The sequence below is a fragment of the Sebastes umbrosus genome, chromosome 22 (assembly GCF_015220745.1).
Source record: "Sebastes umbrosus isolate fSebUmb1 chromosome 22, fSebUmb1.pri, whole genome shotgun sequence".
In the NCBI taxonomy this organism is placed as follows: Eukaryota; Metazoa; Chordata; class Actinopteri; order Perciformes; family Sebastidae; genus Sebastes; species Sebastes umbrosus.
This window is the reverse complement of record NC_051290.1, coordinates 11345219-11366834: the sequence shown is the minus strand read 5'-3', so window position 1 is coordinate 11366834 and position 21616 is coordinate 11345219. Positions and strand designations below refer to the sequence as shown.

General features: G+C 37.6%; 2 protein-coding genes across 2 annotated transcripts; both read left to right on the top strand.

Moving 5' to 3' along the window:
- Positions 1-1132: 1132 nt before the first annotated feature.
- Positions 1133-7873, top strand: LOC119481377 (signaling lymphocytic activation molecule-like). Its single transcript, XM_037758236.1, has 9 exons — positions 1133-2425; positions 3050-3355; positions 3576-3857; positions 4867-4971; positions 5085-5100; positions 5204-5271; positions 5381-5431; positions 7047-7096; positions 7189-7873. Exons 1-8 carry the CDS (start codon positions 2350-2352, stop codon positions 7070-7072), a joined length of 930 nt encoding a protein of 309 aa, XP_037614164.1. The 5' UTR covers positions 1133-2349; the 3' UTR covers positions 7073-7096; positions 7189-7873.
- Positions 7874-11681: 3808 nt separating this feature from the next.
- On the top strand, positions 11682-20364 carry LOC119481375 (natural killer cell receptor 2B4). Its single transcript, XM_037758232.1, has 7 exons — positions 11682-11901; positions 15212-15517; positions 16608-16892; positions 18794-18904; positions 19009-19067; positions 19215-19289; positions 19908-20364. The coding sequence occupies exons 1-7, from the start codon at positions 11832-11834 to the stop codon at positions 19983-19985; spliced, it is 984 nt and encodes a 327-aa protein (XP_037614160.1). The 5' UTR covers positions 11682-11831; the 3' UTR covers positions 19986-20364.
- The last annotated feature ends 1252 nt before the right edge of the window (positions 20365-21616 follow it).

The following is a 21616-nucleotide window of genomic DNA, read 5'->3' as shown; positions in this document are numbered from 1 at the left end:
AACATATAAAACAATCATTCTAAAGTCTAACTTATTGATAACATTATTGGATTTATGTTGCTTTATTATGTAAATATCTTCTCTAAAATGCATTTTTCATCTCTTTTATTGTGACTTCGTTTCAGGTCCATGAAGAGAAGTGAATCATCAAAACAAGTGAAGCAAAGATGACAACTTGAAAAATGTCTCAGTTCTTGCTGTAATACAACTGCCCTTCGGATTTCTTAGTACTTTCCGGTTTCTTAGTACATTGTGCTGTTCGATAGGAGATTATATGAAATAATTCAACCCCCTGTTGGTCTTAAATTGCAGGACTGTTGAGGCATTTTGCTTTTGGATTCATTGATAGATTTTCTTCTTCATTTTCTTGCCACTTAAGCTGTAAAGCTGCATTAGCCTGCTTACAACTTTGTTGCTCCGAGGTGTAACGGTAACAATCACAAGGTGGATCCTTTATGGTTTGCGACGCTACATGCAAAAAGGACTGAGGCCCAATTCCAATCCTCCCACTCCATGATGGAGTGAACTCCGTTTGTATTCACACTCGCAGCTCAATGAAGAACCCTTCTTTAAGGTGGAGAGTATAAATACAGTGGCAGAAAATTTAATATTGATCCCCTGGGGAAAATTGAGTTACATTTCATTCCCAATCTAGAATATAAACTATATATATATATAACAGAAAAATTATAAGAAAATATAAATAAATACACCCATTGATTGGTTCCAACCATGTCATAGCTTGTCGCGAAGGAGGTTAAATAACGTTGCAAAGGAAAAACTGGCATGGCCATTTTCAAAGGGGTCCCTTGACCTGAAAACGGGCTCTATAGGTACCCACGAGTCTCCCCTTTACAGACATGCCCACTTTATGATAATCCCAGGCAGTTTGGTGCAAGTCATAGTCAAGTCAGCACACTGACACACTGAGAGCTGTTGTTGCCTGTTGGGCTGCAGTTTGCCATGTTATGATTTGAGCATATTTTTATGCAAAATGCAGTACCTGTGAGGGTTTCTGGACAATATTTGTCATTGTTTTGTTTTGTTAATTGATTTCTAATAGTAAATATATACATACATTTGCATAAAGCAGCATACTTTCCCACTCATATGTTGATAAGAGTATTAAATACTTGACAAATCTCCCTTTAAGGTACATTTTGCACAGATAAAAATGTGTGTTAATCACGATTAAATAATTTAATCAATTGACAGCCCTAATTATAACACATGTATGTAAATTCATCTGTCCTTTTGTAACTGTACTTTAACATGGAGGGAAATTGTCTTTTCCTTTCTACATTTTTAAGTTTGGTATTTCAGAGTGTAATATGCAGCAAGAATAAGTAAACTTTGAACCAAGCTGTGAGTATCGTCTCTACACTTTCTCATGTCTGCAGGTTTACATTATCAGCCACTTGGTGGTGCCCTGCAGCTTTGCTTTCAGTCTCTTTATAAGTTACTCGAATATGTTTACAGATGCAAAGATAGGTAGACACTCCAGATTCCCAAATGTAAGCGCACACTGAAAAAGTGAGTTTTATATGTCCCGAAAGCCTTTAAATAGTAGACATAGCTCTCACTTTCTCATGTGGAAATATTATTTTCAAATAAAAAGATACACACTGAATTAATCTGGTTTGTTTATCAGAGCTTTTATAAAGAATACAAAGGGTCAGGTCAGGTGGATCTCTGCTCCTTTCGAAAGACATTTCAGCAAACATGGTAAAGTTACACTTTCTTGGCTTCACCAAGTCTTACCAGTCAGCTGATCAGCTGTAAACATCTTAGAGAACACTTGACTTATACGTAGACGTTTATTCTATTTTTATTGTTGATTCTCGGTGCTTTTATACATACTTAAATGATATTTATATACACCTGTTTTCACATACTTGTGTGCATAATAGTCCTGGCTATTATTTACCTCTATTGTTCCAGCTTTGTTGTCCTTGCTCCTAGCTGTTATATTTATTTGTGTACATTAGAGGGCACAAGAGAGCAATGCAAAAAAACGGACTCATATTCCTTGTATGTGTACACATACTTGGCCAGTAAAAGTGAATCTGATTCAGATTCTGATACAGTTTCTTAGGTCAAATTAATTCCCAGGGTAGTGGTGCAGCAAATCTAACATTTACTGTTTGTCACCTGCCAATACACGACTGTAATTTTGCAAAAGATCTCACTAATGATCTCATATTCAACTGTAATTTAACTTTGTTTGTTTTATCAGGCCCGGCCAGACTGCATGTTCTGCTTGCTGTCCCACTTTTTTTCTCTTAACTCGTCTCAGCAGAGTTTGGTAGACCAGAAGAGGAAACGGATGCAGTTCCTCTCTCCACTGATATGGCTGGTGGTCGCCTCAGATACCCGATCTTCTTTACATACAGCGCTCTTCTGCTGCTTGGGAACTCCCTCCTTGGTATGTATATCTCTGCACTCTGCAGTTTTACTGTTAATAGAGATATTTGTTTGGCTGATGCACTCTGGCATCATTTTAGAATTGCACAGCTGTACGTAGAGTATGGTAGGTCAAGCTGAAGGTATTTCCTGGATGTCCGCATATCATCTGTATCATGTGTGTTTACATTGCATGAAAGCTAATTTAAATAAAGTTTACTTTTTTTTATATTTTTAAATGTTTTATCTACGGCTGTCGATTGATCAAAATATTTAATCGCGATTAATCAAAAGGTAATCACACTTTATTTATCTGTCCAAAATGTACCTTAAAGAGAGATTTGCTTATATTTAATACTCTTATCAACATGGGAGTGGACAATTATGCTTGCTTTATGTAAATGTATGTATATATTTATTATTGGAAATCAATTAACAACACAAAACAATGACAAATATTGTCCAGAAACCCTCACAGGTACTGCATTTAGCATGAAAAAAATGCTCTAATCATGACATGGCAAACTCAAGCTCAACAATATGCTGAAAAGTTATTATGGAATTTTTGCCCAATGATGCTAAAAACTTGCCTACTGAAGCTTTAAGAAACTAATTTGACAATCTGTTGTGTGTTTATGTGTTTCAGATGTGGAGGCTTCCAGGTGTCAACATGTCATCCATAAAAAAGTTGGAGACACTGTGGAGTTTTCATCATGCTTATCAACTGAAGGGGTCACCATGGCACTCTGGGAATATGGAGGGTTCATAATTGCAGACAAAGATGGGGATGTTGCTGGAAAACATCAGTTCACGGGCAGATTAGATGTAAACCCCACAAACTTTAGTTTAACAGTGAGAAGACTGACTCTCCAAGATTCTGGTGATTTCAAGTTTGTCTCGGAGGCGAATGACAAACAGAGGGATACAGTCACCATCACCCTGCAAGTTCATGGTAAGATTTCAATGTATTGTTGTTTGCAAATGTTGCAAAGTCCTATTTGCTAATTTAAAAACATTAAAACGATATCAGTAATTTATTCCCAAACTAAGAGTCTGTCAAAACTGAAATACCACTGTCCTTCCTACTTTTTCATTGTTACACATAACTTTTCACTCCAACAAGCATGTGGGTTTTGTCACTTTTTTACTCCACCACTGTCTTCACTCTCTAGAGCCCATAACTAAAGAGCCCACCATCATTTCCAGTTCCACCTGGCACACCTTGAACGAATCGTGTACAGTTTTGCTGGAGTGCAACGCAACCACTGACAGCAGTGTCAGCTACAACTGGACCGTGAGGAACCAAATCATAAGTGGTTCAAGGCTGCAATACATCATCAAACGTCAGGACGGAGACACCAAATTCACCTGCACACTTTCCAATTTTGTCAGTGAGATGTCAACAATCAAAACAGTGCAGTGCAACAACATTACGTCTGGCACACCAGAAATGGGTATGTGCAGAGAAGTGATTGTAGTTTATTAGAGCATTTTAATAATCTTTTTATGAATCATACTGGTGATGATGCAGAGGATAAAGAAGCACAGGAGGCATGGTAATATTTTACATTTAAATGGTTTCACTTAACTATCAGCATTCAAGACAGTGAAGTGTACCAGTGACCGATCAGGTACTTGCAGATAAAAGAAAAAATTATTTGCTTTACTTTTGAACCTGTATATTAAAGACATTTACAATATATCACATCTTATACCTTTAACAGTTGTCTGTTGCTGTTTGTAAAAACACAGCATTCAAAGTTGGCCACAGCTCCACAGCTTAACGAGCCGAGAGGGAGAGAGAGAGCAGCGGTGGTCGAGTGAGCTATAGAGTGCCTGAAGAGAGAGAGCGGCGTTAGTGAGAACAAAGCAGCAATTCAGAGAAATAAAACGTTATTTTCTGATTGTTACCTGGCGGTTACGTTCTAAAGCGCACAACTAACTTCGCACAACTCTGCGGGCAGGTGCTGAGTTGCCAGATTTTGAATGAATGGAGGCTTCCTGTCTGCTGGCTGTGGCTCAGCGCTGCCCTCATCAAACTACAGACACACAACGATCAAAGCTGCACTCACAGCACAGAGAGGGGAATCGCTGGAACACATGCACATAATAACACAATCTCGGTATCAGAAACTGAGAGGCGTGACAAAGCGGCAATATTTGACCACCTGAACGGGCTGCACACCCTGCGTGCTGTTATTGGTTGCGGCTTACACCCCCACGTGAGACCCAAAGGCTGTTTGAGTAAAGCAAAATAAGAAGAAAAGCGAAAATCCAAGCAGAGGGCTGCAGGGTCTCTGCAGAAACAGACACCACCACACACTTCTTGTGGGTCATAAGTGATGGTTGAGAGGGATTATTTTTTGTACCAGTCCGTACATAGTTTTTTAGTTAATTCTTGGATATTACACCTTTAAGGAAATTGTAATTTAAGATTATTCATATACTTATTTATTATTGCAGTGTCCAGCTCCTCATCTCTTGTACCGTGGATTATTGGGCCAGTTATTGGAATTCTACTGATTATTCTCCCGCTGATCTTGCTGCTTTTCTACACCAGGTCAAAGGGTAAGACCTCCTCTTGCTGATATTAAATGGGCAACACTCTGATTATCCAAAATTTACTGAATGTCAGTGGTTTAATTTTCCACAAAAAAAAGTAACGTTTTTATTTTTCGCAGATCCGTGCTGTAAGAGGTTGGGAAACCTTTCATTTACGACTTTACAGCAGTAATATATAATGCATGTTTTTATTGATTTTATTAGCTTTTATAAATTACTGCGGATATGTATTTTTCAGGGTCACCCAGTCTCAAACGGTCAACAAAGATGCACCTCAACAGCAAGTGTACTCCTCTCTTCTCCATGGTGAGTCTTCCATCCACTTCTGTTTGCTTTCACAACTATTTAAAACCCTTTAACACTCGTTCTAAACATTCATTACTATGACCTTACCTTGATTATCTCTGACCTGTAGGTGATGGTAGTGTCTATGAAACAATAAGAGGCTCTGCAGATGCTGGAACAGGTACAGTATAAACTTTTAAGCTTTTTAATAACTCGGTGGTTAAAATTTGAGTAATTAAAAACAATCTTATTTCAAGTGGATCACCAAATCATACAGTAGTGTCACATCTCCATCAGTATCTCACTGAAATGTGAAAATAGGGGGTATTGAGGGTACAAAATTGTGCCAACTAAAAAATATGGGTGCACAGCCTTCGTGCAAACTGTAACATTTGAACATAGCGTATACGCTGTGGTGTTAACAATGTATAAATGTGGATATGACAGCAACACTTCTCTGTAAGAGGAAGTGTGAAGATGACTTGCACCGACTCTGCAACTGCCAAAGTCTAGAGATGCAAAATGCACACAAGATCATTTCTTTCATAGTTTTATTTAATTAAAGAAACCTAAAAAGCGAGTAACGCACCTCATAACTCACCTCTGACCACACCCAGCTTCACTGATGGAAATGTGTTCTGTTGTAACTGTAACCACACCCAACAGTGATGTCATGGGGTCCTGGAGTACACCTGTGCATCACTGCAGCAAGGTGAGAGGTTAAACCCCTGGAGGTCAGCAAAAACAAGATTTTCATGGGGTGTTAAGTTAAAACAATCAGAGGAAACCTAAGATATATGTTAAGTCTAATTAGGAACAACCCTTGATAACATTGCAGTGTTCATTTTGTTAAAGAAAACTATGATGAAATATGTTCGTCAACAACCTTTTTTTCCACGACTAAGACGAGACAGTGATGATATCAAACATGCAGTATCGTTGACAAAAAAAGACCAGACTAAAATGTAGTTTAAAAACATAATAACTTTAACTTCCACTTTTTCCTCCCCTCTCTCGGTCTCAAACTCACCCACAACGTGCTGCCGCGCTTGCTCAGTCCGTCTCTGTCCTTCTTGTCTCAGTCCTCAGTCCTGACAATTGTGCTATGATAATGCATAAAGTTGGCGGTTTGGTCCAGGTGGTTGAGTAACGCATATTTTTACATGTTGGGTTGGCTGATTGGCTCTCATAACGGACCGGTGGGTGCGACTGAACCGTGCATTATTAATGAGCTCAGTCAGGAGGACTCGGAGTAACTGTCTGTAAAGCTGTATTCTTAAGCATTCAACCTGTGTTTTTCATCAGATAATTATAACTAGGGCTGTCAATCGATTCAAATATTTAATTGCGAATAATCACATGATTTTCCGTGATTAATCGCAAATTAATCCCACATTTTTTATCCGTTCAAAACGTACCATAAAGGGAGATTTATCGAGTATTTAACACTCATATCAACATGGGAGTGGACAAATATGCTGCTTAAAACAGGACTAAGGTTAAATAAAAAAATAGCTGACAAAATAAAGAGAGAAAACATTTAGACTAAAAAGTAAGGACTTTTCGGTGACTAAAACATTTTGAGTTGTGGTCGACTTAAACTAGACTAAAACTATTGAAGATGAAAATGACTAAAATGTGACTAAAACTGATGTGCATTTTTGTTTTAAAGACTAAATCTAAAATAGCTGTCAAAATGAACACTGTAACATAGTAGGGTTAATGCCACTTTTAAAGGTTTGAAATGGTACCACAGATGTGACGTGTTTAATATGACCTTTATATCTGGTCTGTAGGTGATGAATGTACCTATGAGAATTAAGAGACTCAGAAGATGCTGTAAATGGTACAGTACACCCCCCTCTTTATTATCGCTTTTTTTCCCACCAATATCTTCCTGTATTTCTCATTCAGTTGTTTCCTCTGATTTGGGTCCAGATTCATAAAGAAAACTGCACCATCAACAAAACAAGAGAAGCACAGATGAAAGCATAAAAAGGCATGTTGAGGCCGTTTTTACACAAGTTATAATGTATGTGCATTAAGCGGAACTCAGATAGTCGGCTCTATAACATGGAGGAAAAAGTGTTTCATTGTCTATCTTTTAAAGTTCTTTTACAGTGTTATACGCAGCAAGAAGTACATTTTAAAGAATGCTGTCAGTAATGTTTTTCACACGGATAAAAATGTTCTCATGCAGGTCTATATTTTTAGCCACTTGATGGTACAGTGTGGTTGTTCCTTCCAGTTCCTCACTGGGTAGTGGTTCTTATGGTTGAATAGCATTGTAGATGCATCAGTGAGTGCATGCACGATGCAGAACTTAATGCATGAGCACATTTAACTATTTAATATCTTTGGATAAGAGTGTTTTGCGGATTATTTTCAACTATTTAAAATGTTTAATTCAAAATACTTTTTCCTCCATTTGGGCAAATTCCTTGTTGAGTACTTAAATATTATATTGTATGTATGTTGTAACTATTTGTCTTATCTTGTATTTTTTTGGCCAATACTTTTATTACATTGAGATTATTTTTATGTCAGTGAACTAGTTTTATGTCAGAAATGATTGCCCTAACTTGGTAGAAATAGTATTGTGAAATAAAAAATCTACACTTTCGAGCTCATCTGGTTCGTGTTTCAGAGTTTTTCTAAAAGTTGTGAAGGGTCAGGGTGTGACGATAAAAATATCTGTCATATCTTAGTTCTGTTTCTTTAATGACTCACTGGCCAGTGTCATTTAACTGTCACTGTATCACTTCTCCTTTCAAAAGAAATGTCCGCAAACATGTTACTGTTACACTTTAAGGTTTTACCAAGTAAATAGTCAGCTGATCCTAAGGGATGATTTGAAAATGAATGTCATCTAAATGGAAAAGCGTGTTTGAAATATAAAACATTGTGATCGAGAGGAGAATGGGAGTGCATGAAAAGTTCTTAAAATAGAAGTTGACACTTTTAATCCACTCGACGGCTCATAAAAAAAGGAAATGACTTAACGGAACAGTGTGTAACATTTTGGGAGATCTATTAGCAGAAATTGAATATAATATTCACAACTATGATCTATCATTAGTGTATAATCACCTGACACTAAGAATCGTTGTGTTTTCGTTAGCTTAGAATGAGTCCTTCGTATCTACAGAGGGAGCGGGTCCTCTTCACAGAGTCCACCATGTTGCTCCGCCATGTTTCTATAGTACCCCAGAACGGACAAACCAAACACTGGCTCTAGAGAGAGTCACACTTGTGAAGCTGCGGTAACGTGAGTCGCAGAGTGCAAAACCGTGCTACCACCGGATGCCGTCTGACTTCTGTTGCTCCTAAAGTAGTGTTATTATGGTAAGGAAAATAAAGTTTTGCTTAATTGTCAGAAAATACAGGACTGCACGCGATTAATCGCGATTAATCGCAAATTAATTGCACATTTTTTATCTGTTCAAAATTAACCTTAAAGGGAGATTTGTCAAGTATTCAATTCTCATCAACATAGGAGTGGACGAATATGCTGCTTTATGCAAATGTATATATATATTTACTATTGGAAATCATTTAACAACACAAAACAATGACAAGTATTGTCCAGAAACCCTCACAGGTACTGCATTTCGCATAAAAAATTTGCTCAAATCATAACATGGCAAACTCAAGCCCAACAGGCAACAACAGCTGTCAGTGTGTCAGTGTTTTCATTCACATATCTTGAGGTCAGAGGTCACAGGACCCCTTTGAAAAGGACCATGAGTGCCTGTACAAAATCTCACGACAATCCATCCAGTAGTTGTTGAGATATTTCAGTCTGGACCAAAGTGGTGGAAAGACTGACCAACTTACAAACCGACCAATATTGGTGATTTCATGAAAATTTAAATGATGCTAAGTTTATAAGTTTTGTAAATTTACTTAAAACTTATAGATTTAAAAAAACAGTGACAGACATGACACATTGCTCTGTGAAGTGGTACTGACAGACTTGGAGGTGAGATTTCATAATCAAACATTGTTCACCAGTCATATGAAATGTGTGAATATTATACAGAAGTAACACGAGCGTGACTGAAACTTAGATGTGTGAGGTATCAAACACAGTGTAGGTGGCTACTCTTTAGGTGGGCAGCATCCTTACTGCTTCAGTTTAACCTTGTGGGTTTCACAGCAGGGTTTAACTGTGAGCAGGCCTTAAAGTTCATAGGAAATCAAGTTAGGTTGCAGTGCACAGACCACCTCTGCAGAAACACCACAGTGAGTTGCAGTTTATTGCATGGTGACGTTGTTCGGCTACCAGTAACCTCTCTACATCATTTTTTTTGTTGAGACCAATAAAACCACAGTCTTTCATTGCCGGCTCTGCAGTAGCGACAGGGGTTATGGTTCTTGCTGAAGAGACCCCTCATGACATCATTTACCTTGTCCACTCACATGATTCCAACCGATTCTTGGATTTGAGCATTTTTAACTTGATCTATCTTTCATTTTTGCTACGTCTCCTCATCTGGAACGGACATTAATCCTCCGTTACACAAGCATCGTCATGTGTCAGTGATCAGCCAGAGAGATGGCCTTTATCTTTACGCTGGGTAGTTCACTTCCTTGTAAGTTCACAAGTGCTTGAGGCTGCACACAGACCTCAAGTTCTGCTTAAGATGCATGCTATTGTGGGCCTCATCATGCAAGCACAGACGGACACACTGCAGCTTAAACGGCAGAGAGAAAAATGCTGTTTGTTATGTACATATTTTGTAGAGAAAATAGTGCTTAAAGGAACAGATTGTAACATTTTTGGGGGATCAATTAGCAGAAATGGAATATAATATTCATCACTATGTTTTCATTAGTGTATAATCACCTGAAACTAAGAATCTTTGTGTTTTCGTTAGCTACAGTAGCCCAGTGAACACTGGCTCTAGAGAGAGCCTTTCACGTTTTTACGTTACATGAAGGCCACCGTAGTTCTCCGAGATGCTTGTGAAACTGCAGTAACTTGAGCACACACCGTGGTACCACGGTTTTGCATACGGCGACTCACGTTACCGCAGTCTTGGAAAGGGAGGAGTGAGTGGAGGGGTATTCAGTTGGTTGCAATCTGCAATCGCACCGCTAGATGTCGCCGAATCCTACACACTGTACCTTTAATAAAATGCTGGTGAAGCAAATATAAATGCAGTATCTTGAAAATATCCGCTTCTCACGGGCTAAAATAGGGTAAAGTTCCCGTCATCCTTGCATCTTATGTCTAATTTACACCAGCAGCACTCTAATTTGTTGACTCTCATTCCCCTCTTAATTCCTCCTGTACAACATAAGGAGTATTTGGCCCTTCCCTACTGACTTATCCAGGCACTCATCATGTCCAAACCTCTCCCGACTACTGAAACTCCCTCCTTGCTGGAGCTGCTGCGTCTTCCAACAGACCTCTGCAGCCAGTCCAGAATGCCGTTGCCTTCATGGTGTTCAACCTCACCAAAGATATCCCACACTATTCCACTTCTCTGTCGTTTACAGTAGCTCCCTGTTGCAGTGTTAATTCAGTTCAAGGCTCTGAACATTTTACAGGTAAACAGAACACTACAAGATGTGAGAGGTGAGAAATAGTCATTACAGTAACAGAATATTGATTCATATTTGATCAGCGCTGCCTAGTTTGACCGTTTGATCGGAGTTCGCGAGTGATTGACAGCTGCTCAGAGACGGCAGGCTCCAGCTCGGCTCTGATTGGCTGTTTTCTTCTGGTCTATGAAATCTTATAGATGCCGTTAGGAGCACCGGAGGACACAGAGGCACATGATTTTTTCAGATTACCTGTCTCATGCACTAATGTCAGGATATAGTGACCGTTTTATACGTGTGTGTTTAATAAAAACAACTTTTTTTAATCATATTTACTCCATTTCTACTCACTGCAGCTTTAAGTCAAGACAGCAGAGTCACTGCCTACTGTATCTCCTGCTGCAGAAAGAAAACCCACCTTTTTAGACTACACCTCAACAATCCTCCAAGCACTATTGCATGCTCTAAGTTGTTGTTCTTTTATGACATTTACTCTTGGCCTTGGTGAAACAGTAATCACTTCAGCATCTCCTCATCTAGGAATATCTGATGACAGGATGTGGCTTAGTTCTTCCTGCTTAGGGGTTTTCAGATGTGGACTTTTACCTTCAATATTCACACATCTAGCTCAGATACGGCTGCTTGCGGAAGTCTGTATTTATATATATATATATTTTATTTATCTTTTTTAACTTTTTGTACCTAATAATTTTGTCACCTAACAGAAACAAGCAGTAATAATATGCTACAACCTAATGCATAACAGCTGTGATTTACAAAAAGATCTGACCAATGATCTCTTATTCCATTCTCACTTTTACTACTTTCCACATGTTCTTTGATGTGACTTATTTTAATCTTGCAGTCTATCAGGCCAAACCGCTTCTTCTTCTTCTGCTTCTGCGTCAACAAAGACCTCCTCCACTCTCCACCCTCTCTATTTTTTTTAAACTTTTTTTTAGTACTGACTTGTCACGGCACAGTTTGATAGACCAGAAGAGGAAACAGACGTTGTTCCTCTCCCCACAGAGATGGCTGGTGGTTGCCTGAGCAGCTTCTTCAAATACATTTCTGTGCTACTTGTTGGGGTTTGCCTCCATGGTATGTACACCTCTGCTCTTAAGTTTATGGATTTTTACTGTCATAAGTATTCATTCGTTTGCCTGATGCACTCTGTCGTGTGCTTAGAATAGAGCAGTTAGTTTAAGATTGCATAATTTACTGGAGGTGTGTATTTCATAACGGAAAATGACGTGTATTCCTTGGAAGATGCCTACCGTTTCTGTGCGTTTGCAACTGCAAGATGTTTAAAAAGCACCTTTGAGAAATGCAGCTGTGGTCTGAAAGCTATACCAGTCATATATTGATTTAAGTACTGGCACATCCAAATTGAAGAAATTAATTCAAGGCACCAACTGTGTATGTTTTAAGATGTTTAAAAAGTATTAATTTCTCTCTCCTGATAAGAAAAAGTCATTATGTGCTCATTGTGCTCAACATTTGGCCTCCAGACGTCTTTGTTTGAAGTTTCATGAATAGGCAAACTATTGCATCACGTGGTATTTATATATACCGATATGCTCTGCATTTGTTGGTACACTGTGTCAGCAAATTTCCTGCTGCATCTGCTTGGCTACAAACTTAAACATCTTTACGCAACTCAGGGAAGAGGTCATCCCTTCTGTTACTCTTGCTTCCTCTTTGTTTTTTCTTTAGGAGGATTGGTTATATTGTTACACCCAATGGTGGAAGAAGTATTCAGATATTTCACTTGAATAAAAGTAGCAGTATAAAAATACTCCGTTAAGTAAAAGACCTGCATTCAAAATCTTACTTAAGTAAAATTACAAAAGTTTGGGCATCAAAATATACTTAAAGTACCAAAAGTACTCATTATGCAGAATGGCCCATTTCAGCATAATGTATTTATTATATTTCTGGATTACAAATGTCGATGCATTAATGTGTTCATCACTTTGACGTTGCAGCTGGTAAAGGTGGAGCTAATTTAAACTACTTTATATACTGTTGAGTAGTTTAATCTATTGTAATACGTATTAGTTGATTTATATTTTGTATCAATAATCCGAATCTGCAAAGTAACTAAAACTAAAAATGTATAGAGTATAAGTATAAAGTTGAAATAAATGGAAATACTCAAGTAAAGTACAAGTACCTCAATGCCGAAGTACAAAATGAGCCTACTTCTCACATGATTTATTACCTCAGTAAACATTGTAAACATGAGTTTATGGTCTCAATCACTAGTTTCAAGTCTTCTTCAATACAGCATGATGTTCATTTAGTAAATTATGGTCCAATTTACAGTCAAATAGACCATAAAGCAGGGTATGCTTTAGTGCGCGGCTACCTTGTGATTGACAGGTCGCTACCACGCCGTTGTCCATGTTTTCGTCTTACAACTTTAATCCTTTCATGGTGTGTTTTCAGTTCATGAAAGTTAATTATCTTTTTGGTCGCCTGAAAATGTCTTATTCAGAGTTCGGTTGCACTTAGCTCCACCCTCTAGTGTCACTTCTGGTTGCAAAAAAACAAGATGGCGACGGCCAAAATGCAGAACTCGCGGCTTCAAAACGGCAGTCCACAAACCAATGGGTGACGTCACGGTGACTATGTCCACTTCTTATTTACAGGCTATGATCTGTACTTAAGTACAGTACTTGAGGTAATGTGAATACTTGTTACACCTAAATATATACTTCTGATAAATTAAAATTGGTCACACAGTATACACAGTAATTGCTTTGACAGGAACAAGGAGGTCTGAACCTTCTCAGAATATATATGCAGAAGTAGGGGAGTACATGGAAGTGTAAAAAAAAACGTGCTATTTACAGTTTACAGATACAAGCCATCAATGTTCCCATATATTGTATTAATATTTAGCTAGTAGCAAGCACATAGTAGCTGTTTTTGTATGGAAGAAGCTTGTGATCTTGTTGTTAGATTCTCACTCATGACAGCATATGAGGTGTCCATTTCCTGAGAACGCCCAGCAGCAGCCGCAGCAGCAGCAGCAGCAGCAGCAGCACTGACCGAAGTGTTACTTTGTCACTGAGGTCAGAGTCTGTGGTTGCACTGCTTCGTTCGACGGAAATGAGGCCAAGATAACCTAGCCAGTACTGAAGACTATTGTGCTAAAGTATTAACTAGTGTCAGCTGCTCACAGCCACAATAATGGCTTTATACCACTAATATTTTATTTCCAAATTTTCAGTAGTCAATCTGAAAATAAAGTCATTTTTCTAAATGACAAAATAGGCTGTTTGTCCGTACAGCTCCCAAAACCAATATGACAATTCAAAATATGATTCATATGAGCTTTTTCCGATCCAACCTCATTAAAATAACGGTTAAGTCATGTAACTAAAAATAGTTAAGGTTAGGGAAAGTCACTATGGTGGTTAAAGGAAACCAGTGATGACTGTTGACAGGAAACAGGACAGAAATAAATGCTGAAGGAAGACATTTTGTTTGCTGGTGGCGTGTCATGCCATGATGTCATCCATGTAATGTTGTCACGCTATGCAATTCTATGCCATTTTGTGTCATGTTATGTCTGTTGGTTAAAGGTGTATATTTTTATGTCATTCTATGGTGCTTTATGTGAAGTACATTCACATGCACTATTGCACTTTGCATACTTTGGTCCTTTTTTGCACTTGCTCTATGAACATCGAATACGGTCTCTCCTGATGTTAAAGCTTCAGTGGGTAGAATTGGAGCAAATATGATGATAAAAAGTTATTTTTATAGAACGGTCACTATATCGTGACAGTAGTGCATGAGACAGGTAATCTGAAAAAAATGCATGTGTCCTCCGGTGCTCCTAATGGCATCTGCAAGATTTCACAGACCGGAGGAAAACAACCAATCAGAGCTGATCTGGAGTCTGCCGCCCAGCTGTCGTATATGAGAGCCACGAGTCAATCACTCGCAAACTCCGATCAAACGGTCAAACTAGGCAGCACTGATCAAATATGAATCAATATTCTGTTACTGTAATGTCTATTTCTGGCCTCAAATGTTTTCAGAAACATTTTGTAGTGTACTGTTTAACTGTAAAATCTGAAAGTTTGTGACCCGGCAGCCATGTTGAGATCTGTTGAGGAAATACCAAGCACCGCCCACCAGCCGGAGCACAGCCAATAGAAACGCTCTCTCTCTGAAATGACCTGTGATTGGTCAAAGTCACTCGTCACAAGCTAGATTTTTTAAAGCCTGAAAACAGAGGCATGAGGAGGTGCAGAAGTCTAGTTTTCTCTCAGAAGTCTTGAACACAATATGCTGAAAGGTTATTATGGAATTTTTGCCCAATGATGCCAAAAACTTGCCTACTGAAGCTTTAAGAAACTAATTTGACAATCTGTTGTGTGTTTATCTGTTTCAGATGTGGAGGCTTCCAGGTGTCAACATGTCATCAATAAAAAAGTTGGAGACACTGTGGAGTTTTCATCATGCTTACCAACTGAAGGGGTCACCGTGGCAGACTGGAAATATGGAGGGTTATTAATTGCAGACAAAGATGGGGATGTTCCTGAAAATCATCAGTTCAAGGGCAGATTAGACGTAAATCCCACAAACTTTAGTTTAACAGTGAGAAGACTGACTCTCCAAGATTCTGGTGATTTCAAGTTTGTCTCGGATGGGAATGACAAACAGAGGGATACAGTCACCATCACCCTGCAAGTTCATGGTAAGGCATAGCCAAGTAACTAAAGTAATTTATTACTAATATATTAGTTGGTTTTCTTTATTTGGTTGTGTTTTCTTTGCTCTCTCGACCACCATGGACTATTAATGTTAAATGCTGGTGGTGTCTTATACTAAAGCTAATTATGACAATATAATTGGATATAATGGGATGCATAATTGCTTCTATAGAAAAAATCTGTGTCCTTTTCCCAAACTATGCATCTGAAATGTTTCATTATTATACAATACTTTTAACCTCCATCATATATCATTGATATTGAGATATATGAGATTAACATGATAAAAACGCGTTAAATTGAATTAGTTTAAACAATTTCTTTTACACATAAACGCATCTTGCGATTTTTAGGTTGTAGCGGGTTCAGTTTTAAAGAGTGAAGATCTTGGTATCATATGAAACTAGGAAAACATAAGGAATCCATTGGTACCAACCATGACGTCATGAAAAACGGGCATGGCCATTTTCAAAGGGGGTCCCTTGACCTCCTGATATGTGACTGAAAATGGGTTTCGTGGGTACCCACGAGTCTCCCCTTTACAGACATGCCCACTTTATGATAATCACATGCAGTTTGGGGCAAATCATAGTCAAGTTAGCACACTGACACACTGACAGCTGTTGTTGCCTGCCCACTCCCATGTTGATAAGAGTATTAAATACTTGACAAATCTCCCTTAAAGGTACATTTTGAACAGATAAAAATGTGTGATTAATTTGCGATTAATTAACTATGGACAATCGTGCAATTAATCGCAATTAAAATTTTAATTGATTGACATCCCTATATATCATATATCAATACTTTGTCAATCTGTCACTCCAGCATTATTACCAGTAACAGTAACTTTTTGTATGTCTCTCTCTGTCTTTCAATGATCTTTATTTACTTTAGAGGTTAATAATAACAAATATTATCACTATTAATAATAATAATTGACTTATCTCACAGTTTGTGGGTTGGTAGGCCCTCCAGATACTCAAATGTATGAGCACAAGCACTGAAAAAGTTTAAGCTGCAATGTTTAACTAGAACTGTCTTTTTATTTATTTTTCCCAACTGTCTTATTAGAGCCCATAACTAAAGAGCCCAACATCATCATTTCCAGTTACAAATGGCACGACTTGAACGAATCGTGTACATTTTTGCTGGAGTGCAACGCAACCACTGACAGCAGTGTCAGCTACAACTGGACCGTGAGGAACCAAACCATAAGTGGCTCCAGGCTGCAATACATCATCGAACACCAGGACGGAGACACCAAATTCACCTGCACAATTTCCAATTTTGTCAGTGAGATGTCGACAATCAAAACAGTGGAGTGCAACAACATTACGTCTGGCGCAACATCAATGGGTATGTGCAGAGAAGTGATTGTAGTTTCTTAGTGTATTTCATTAATGTTTTTATGAATCATAATGGTGATGATGCAGAAGACAAAGAAGCACAGGAGGCATGGTAATATTTGACATTTAAATGGTGTCACTTAACTATCTGTACGTATCTTAAAGATATCCACAAATGCATATTTTATTTTATTTTATTGAATTTATTGAATTTAGGACAGTGCACATTAATCAACATAATCAGCAATACGCATCAATGCAAATATGCCGGAATTAGCACGATAGCTCAGTTTCATCCGTAGTCCTATGGCAGGTTCTTACAAAACATAAAACAAATTTTACAATCACAGGACATCTCACAGGACAGTCCACGAGACAGCACACAGAAAAGCTCACGAATAGTTTAACATACAAAATGGACACATTAATTACAATACGAATAACAGACCGACATACAATGAGCTGGTTAAAATGCAAGATGAGCCCGAAGCCCCCGGGGGGTGAGGAGGAAACAGATATTATGCATGAGTACATGATTGGTTTGTTTTTAGCCAATGTTTGAGTTTTTTTTATTTCCATTAAGTTGTGTGAAGCAGTTTTGAATACCTCATTCTCACATGTGAATTCCAGATGTTTCCATTCAAACTATGACTAGTCGAAACTCAAATTTACGATATATCAAATGTGGTTCTGACTAGTCATCATTTAAAAAAAAGATGCATTTAAACCCTCATGTGAAAAGTAAAATGCATTCAAACGGCCCAAATGGAGCTGAACATGGATGTATAAGGAGAATGGAGAGCTAGCGAACTCTAACTTGGCGAAGTTAGTGGAAGTATGCATGTGTGACTACGTCTGGTTTTCAAAATAAAGTGTGGTCTAGTGTTAACAAAAATTGCAATAAATCGTAATATTGAATCTCAATACTAAAAATTGCATTACATATAGAATCGGCACCCAAGTATTGTGATAATATCGACAGACAATGCAATAATTTAAATATCTCTGAATGTGTAGTACGACTGAAGTTACTTTTTTCCATTAAGTTGTGTGAAGCAGTTTCAAATTAAAGATTTTTTTTAAAAACATTTTTAAAGCTGAGATAATACAATTTAGAGTTATGACAAGTAGCTAGTAGAGCCTGCACACTGAGGAAGGCATTAAAGGTGCTATTGATAACATTGATAAAATTCAGCTACTAGATGTTGCATTCTCCCTCGTCCGTTCCATTGCATTTACCTCACAACAAGTTGTTGCCACGCACTTACCGTCAATCTGAGACATTTATCCGACCCAGAGATACCACGTGATACCAACGTCGTTTTACTATTGGCTTACAAGCCTTGTTAGAAGTGGAAACCAAACGTCAGATATCTTCCACAGAGATAAACAAAACATTAATTTTGGACCCGCCAAAATGTTTAAATAATTAATTCACAGCCACTTTTATCCAGCGCCTTTTTAATAAAGGCTCCGTGGATATATTATTTAAAAAAAATATTAATCTAAATATAAATGTCATCAATAAGACCTTTAACTAAAATGCTGTACTTGGCATTCTTAAACATTGTAAACAACAAATGAGATTTCTAAAACTCTACATTTTGAGTGCAACCCAGTTTGCTTCTTTTTAATTTATTTTAAATAAGTGATTTCTTACATTTCAGTCAGAAATCTTGTTGCAATATCCGTCATGTGAACACTGTTCAGCTGATGAATGAGAGAACGGCTTGCTATACAGGATAGTGACAAGTACAGTTTCTGTATTTTACTGATGATCTGTTTTTGCACGCATTGTTGTAGTTGTATTCATTCTTAGTTTATTTATTCCCTTTTATTTTATCTTGCACACATGTGATCACTATTACTGTTACTCAATCATAATAACAGTGATAATACCATCATTTGCAGACCCAAACCTTATCGTTTACCTGAGTGCAGCTGGAGGAGGATTATTTCTGATCATTGTCGTGATAGTTGGTGTAGTGGTGTGTGTTTGTCGCCGCAAACAGAGTCAAGAAGGTAAGAAACATTATGTTAACACTTTTTCCCATGTTTTTTTTTTATGATTGTCATTTCACAGTTTTTATTTTTTACATTGTTTCTTCATTAAAATCTGCCACCAGGCAGTGACTCAAACGACCTCACCGTGTATGCTGATATCACTGAAGTTGCAATTGAGGATGTAAGTATGCACACGTATTTCCTGTGTAAATTGCTTTGCGCAATTCAGTTTTTAAATAGAAATTGACTGCTTATTTTTGAGGATGAAATGCATGTTTTACCCACTTTGTTTCCTCTCTCTGTGATGCATGCACATTTAATCTTCCAGAGGGCTTCATCTACTATGAAGAATTGCACACTGTATGAAACCATTGATAAGAGAGTCGAGGCAGTCGCACCTGGGGTAAGAGCAAAACCGTTATCTTTGACCTACTTGCAGATGAGAATGAATTTGAGTTTACAATATACTAAAGCATGTAACTACTTTGTACTTTTTCCTCACTTATATTGACATTTTTATGATTTTATGCTTTTTTTTAAGGATAAATACATTATAATTAAAGAAATCTGGTCCAACCTGGTAAAAAAGTAACTCTTGTACTAATGAATGACCACTGACACAAAGATCAGAATATTTCATATGTACAAAAAGCTTAAAGCTAGCCTTATGTAATGTTCACTGAACAGCAGCAACTGTGGCCATAAGTGGCAACTACATGATGATAGTTAATGTGAACATATTTTGATGTACTGTTTAGCTGTAAAATGAGAACGTTTGCTTACAATATGCTGAAAGGTTATTATGGACTTTTTGCCCAATGATGCCAAAAACATTCTGCCTACTGCAGGTTTAATGGTGAGCAACAGGAATTCATGATACATCCTGCATTAATCCATGCATTAAATCATCATGAGTCATGCATTAGTTGAGCATTTGTACCCTTTTTTTATAAAGAGTTGTGTTTTTTGTATTAAAATGAGTCTTGCATCTAATTTTTTTCTTCTTTTCTCACACATATAGGCCCAGACTGTGTACGACGAGATCCGGTTAAGTCGCTTGAGGAAGGCCTCGGTGTCGCCCTACCAAGACGTTTCCTAGAAGGTCACACCAGATGTATAGTTTGAGTTTCCTTTGAGTAAAAAACAAAAGTAAACCAAGTCGCTCGGAACAACATTTGGGAAAAGCTTATAAAGGCCAAAAATATTTAAGATTAATATATTAAATGAAACGTGCAACACTTGGCATAAAACAAAGAATAAGAAGGCTGCGTCATACTTTTGTAAATTTTTTATCTTTGGCCTTGAGAGACTACTGCCCCATTCCCTTTATCATACTGTATATATATATATATATAAAAAACTGTTAACAGTGTTGTAAATTCTGTAAATACAGATAATATTTGTATTTATACTGTACTATGTAAATCTTTTGTGCATGTCCCTCCTTGATTTCCAATAATAAATATGTAAATACATTTGCATATTTGCCCACTCACATGTTGATAATAGTATTAAATACTCCTTCAGAGGTACATTTTCAACAGACACAATTTTTTTGATTAATCGCGATTAATCATGGACAATCATGCGATTAATCACGATTAAATATTTTAATCGATTGACAGCCCTAACGTCAATTTGTTACCATGGAATTAGTAATATTAACAGTACTAGTATTATTTCCTTGTATTTATTCTTGATATTTACCATATTTACAGTAGGCTACTTTGAAAACATCTCAGAAATGGTGAAAAAACATACTTATTACTGAAAAACATTAAATATATGATTGTGAATGTTCACAAGTTTTCATAAAAATTGTAAATTTATTATCTTAGCATCACTACTTTACCAGTAAAGGACAATTCAACCGTTTGGTAGAGCATTTTTTTAGACAGTAAAAAAATCACACCTATTAAATTATTTCAGCATGTATGTGTTATGGATTAATAATAAATGTATCATATTAACAACAATGCATGATCAAAAGTTTTTTTTATTTTGTAATAAATAGTCAATTTTAATAACATCGTTTAGCTTTACTACCTTTACCGTAAAAGGACAATTGAACGTGGTAGAGCATGTTTTTAGGAATTATTTTGCCCCTTATTAGCCTTTTTTTGGTTTCAAGTTACACATTCAACACATTTTCAAAAATTGCTGTACCTAATAGTCGAGCAGGACATTAAAGGGTTAAAAAAAATACTTACTTGGTATAAAGACACATTAAAGGTACAGTGTGAAGGATTTGATGGCATCTAGTGGTGTGGTTGCACATTGCAACCAACTCAGTACCCCTCCACTCACTCCTTTCCTTTCCAAGACTGCGGTAACGTGAGCCGCCGAGTGCAAAACCGTGGTAACGCAGTTCACGTGGCTGAGAGGCCATCCATACCATAATAACACTACTTTAGTAGCAACGGAAGTCAGACGGCGGCTGGCGGTACCACGGTTTCACAAGCGTGACAGAGAACTACGGTGGCCTTCAGGTAAAAACGCAAAAGGCTCTCTCTAGAGCCAGTGTTTGTTTTTTTTGTTCTGGGCTACTGTAGAAAGATGGCGGAGAAACATGGCGGACTCCGTAGACTCTATGTAGATACAAATAACATGTATTGCCAAGAAGTGAAAGTCAATTGTTCGGTTCCATTGTAACATCAGCTCCCAGCAGCAAAGTTATGCTTCCGCCATTTTGGACTGAAAGCGACTACTGGCGCTAATAAAACATCCGCC

Coding starts and splice junctions, on each gene's coding strand:
- LOC119481377 (XM_037758236.1), top strand. CDS start 2,350: ATGGCTGGTGGTCGCCTCAGATACCCGATCTTCTTTACATACAGCGCT. Junction 2,426..3,049: donor GCTTGGGAACTCCCTCCTTG/GTATGTATATCT, acceptor TATGTGTTTCAG/ATGTGGAGGCTTCCAGGTGT. Junction 3,858..4,866: donor GTCTGGCACACCAGAAATGG/GTATGTGCAGAG, acceptor TTATTATTGCAG/TGTCCAGCTCCTCATCTCTT.
- LOC119481375 (XM_037758232.1), top strand. CDS start 11,832: ATGGCTGGTGGTTGCCTGAGCAGCTTCTTCAAATACATTTCTGTGCTA. Junction 11,902..15,211: donor TGTTGGGGTTTGCCTCCATG/GTATGTACACCT, acceptor TATCTGTTTCAG/ATGTGGAGGCTTCCAGGTGT. Junction 19,068..19,214: donor CTGAAGTTGCAATTGAGGAT/GTAAGTATGCAC, acceptor TTAATCTTCCAG/AGGGCTTCATCTACTATGAA.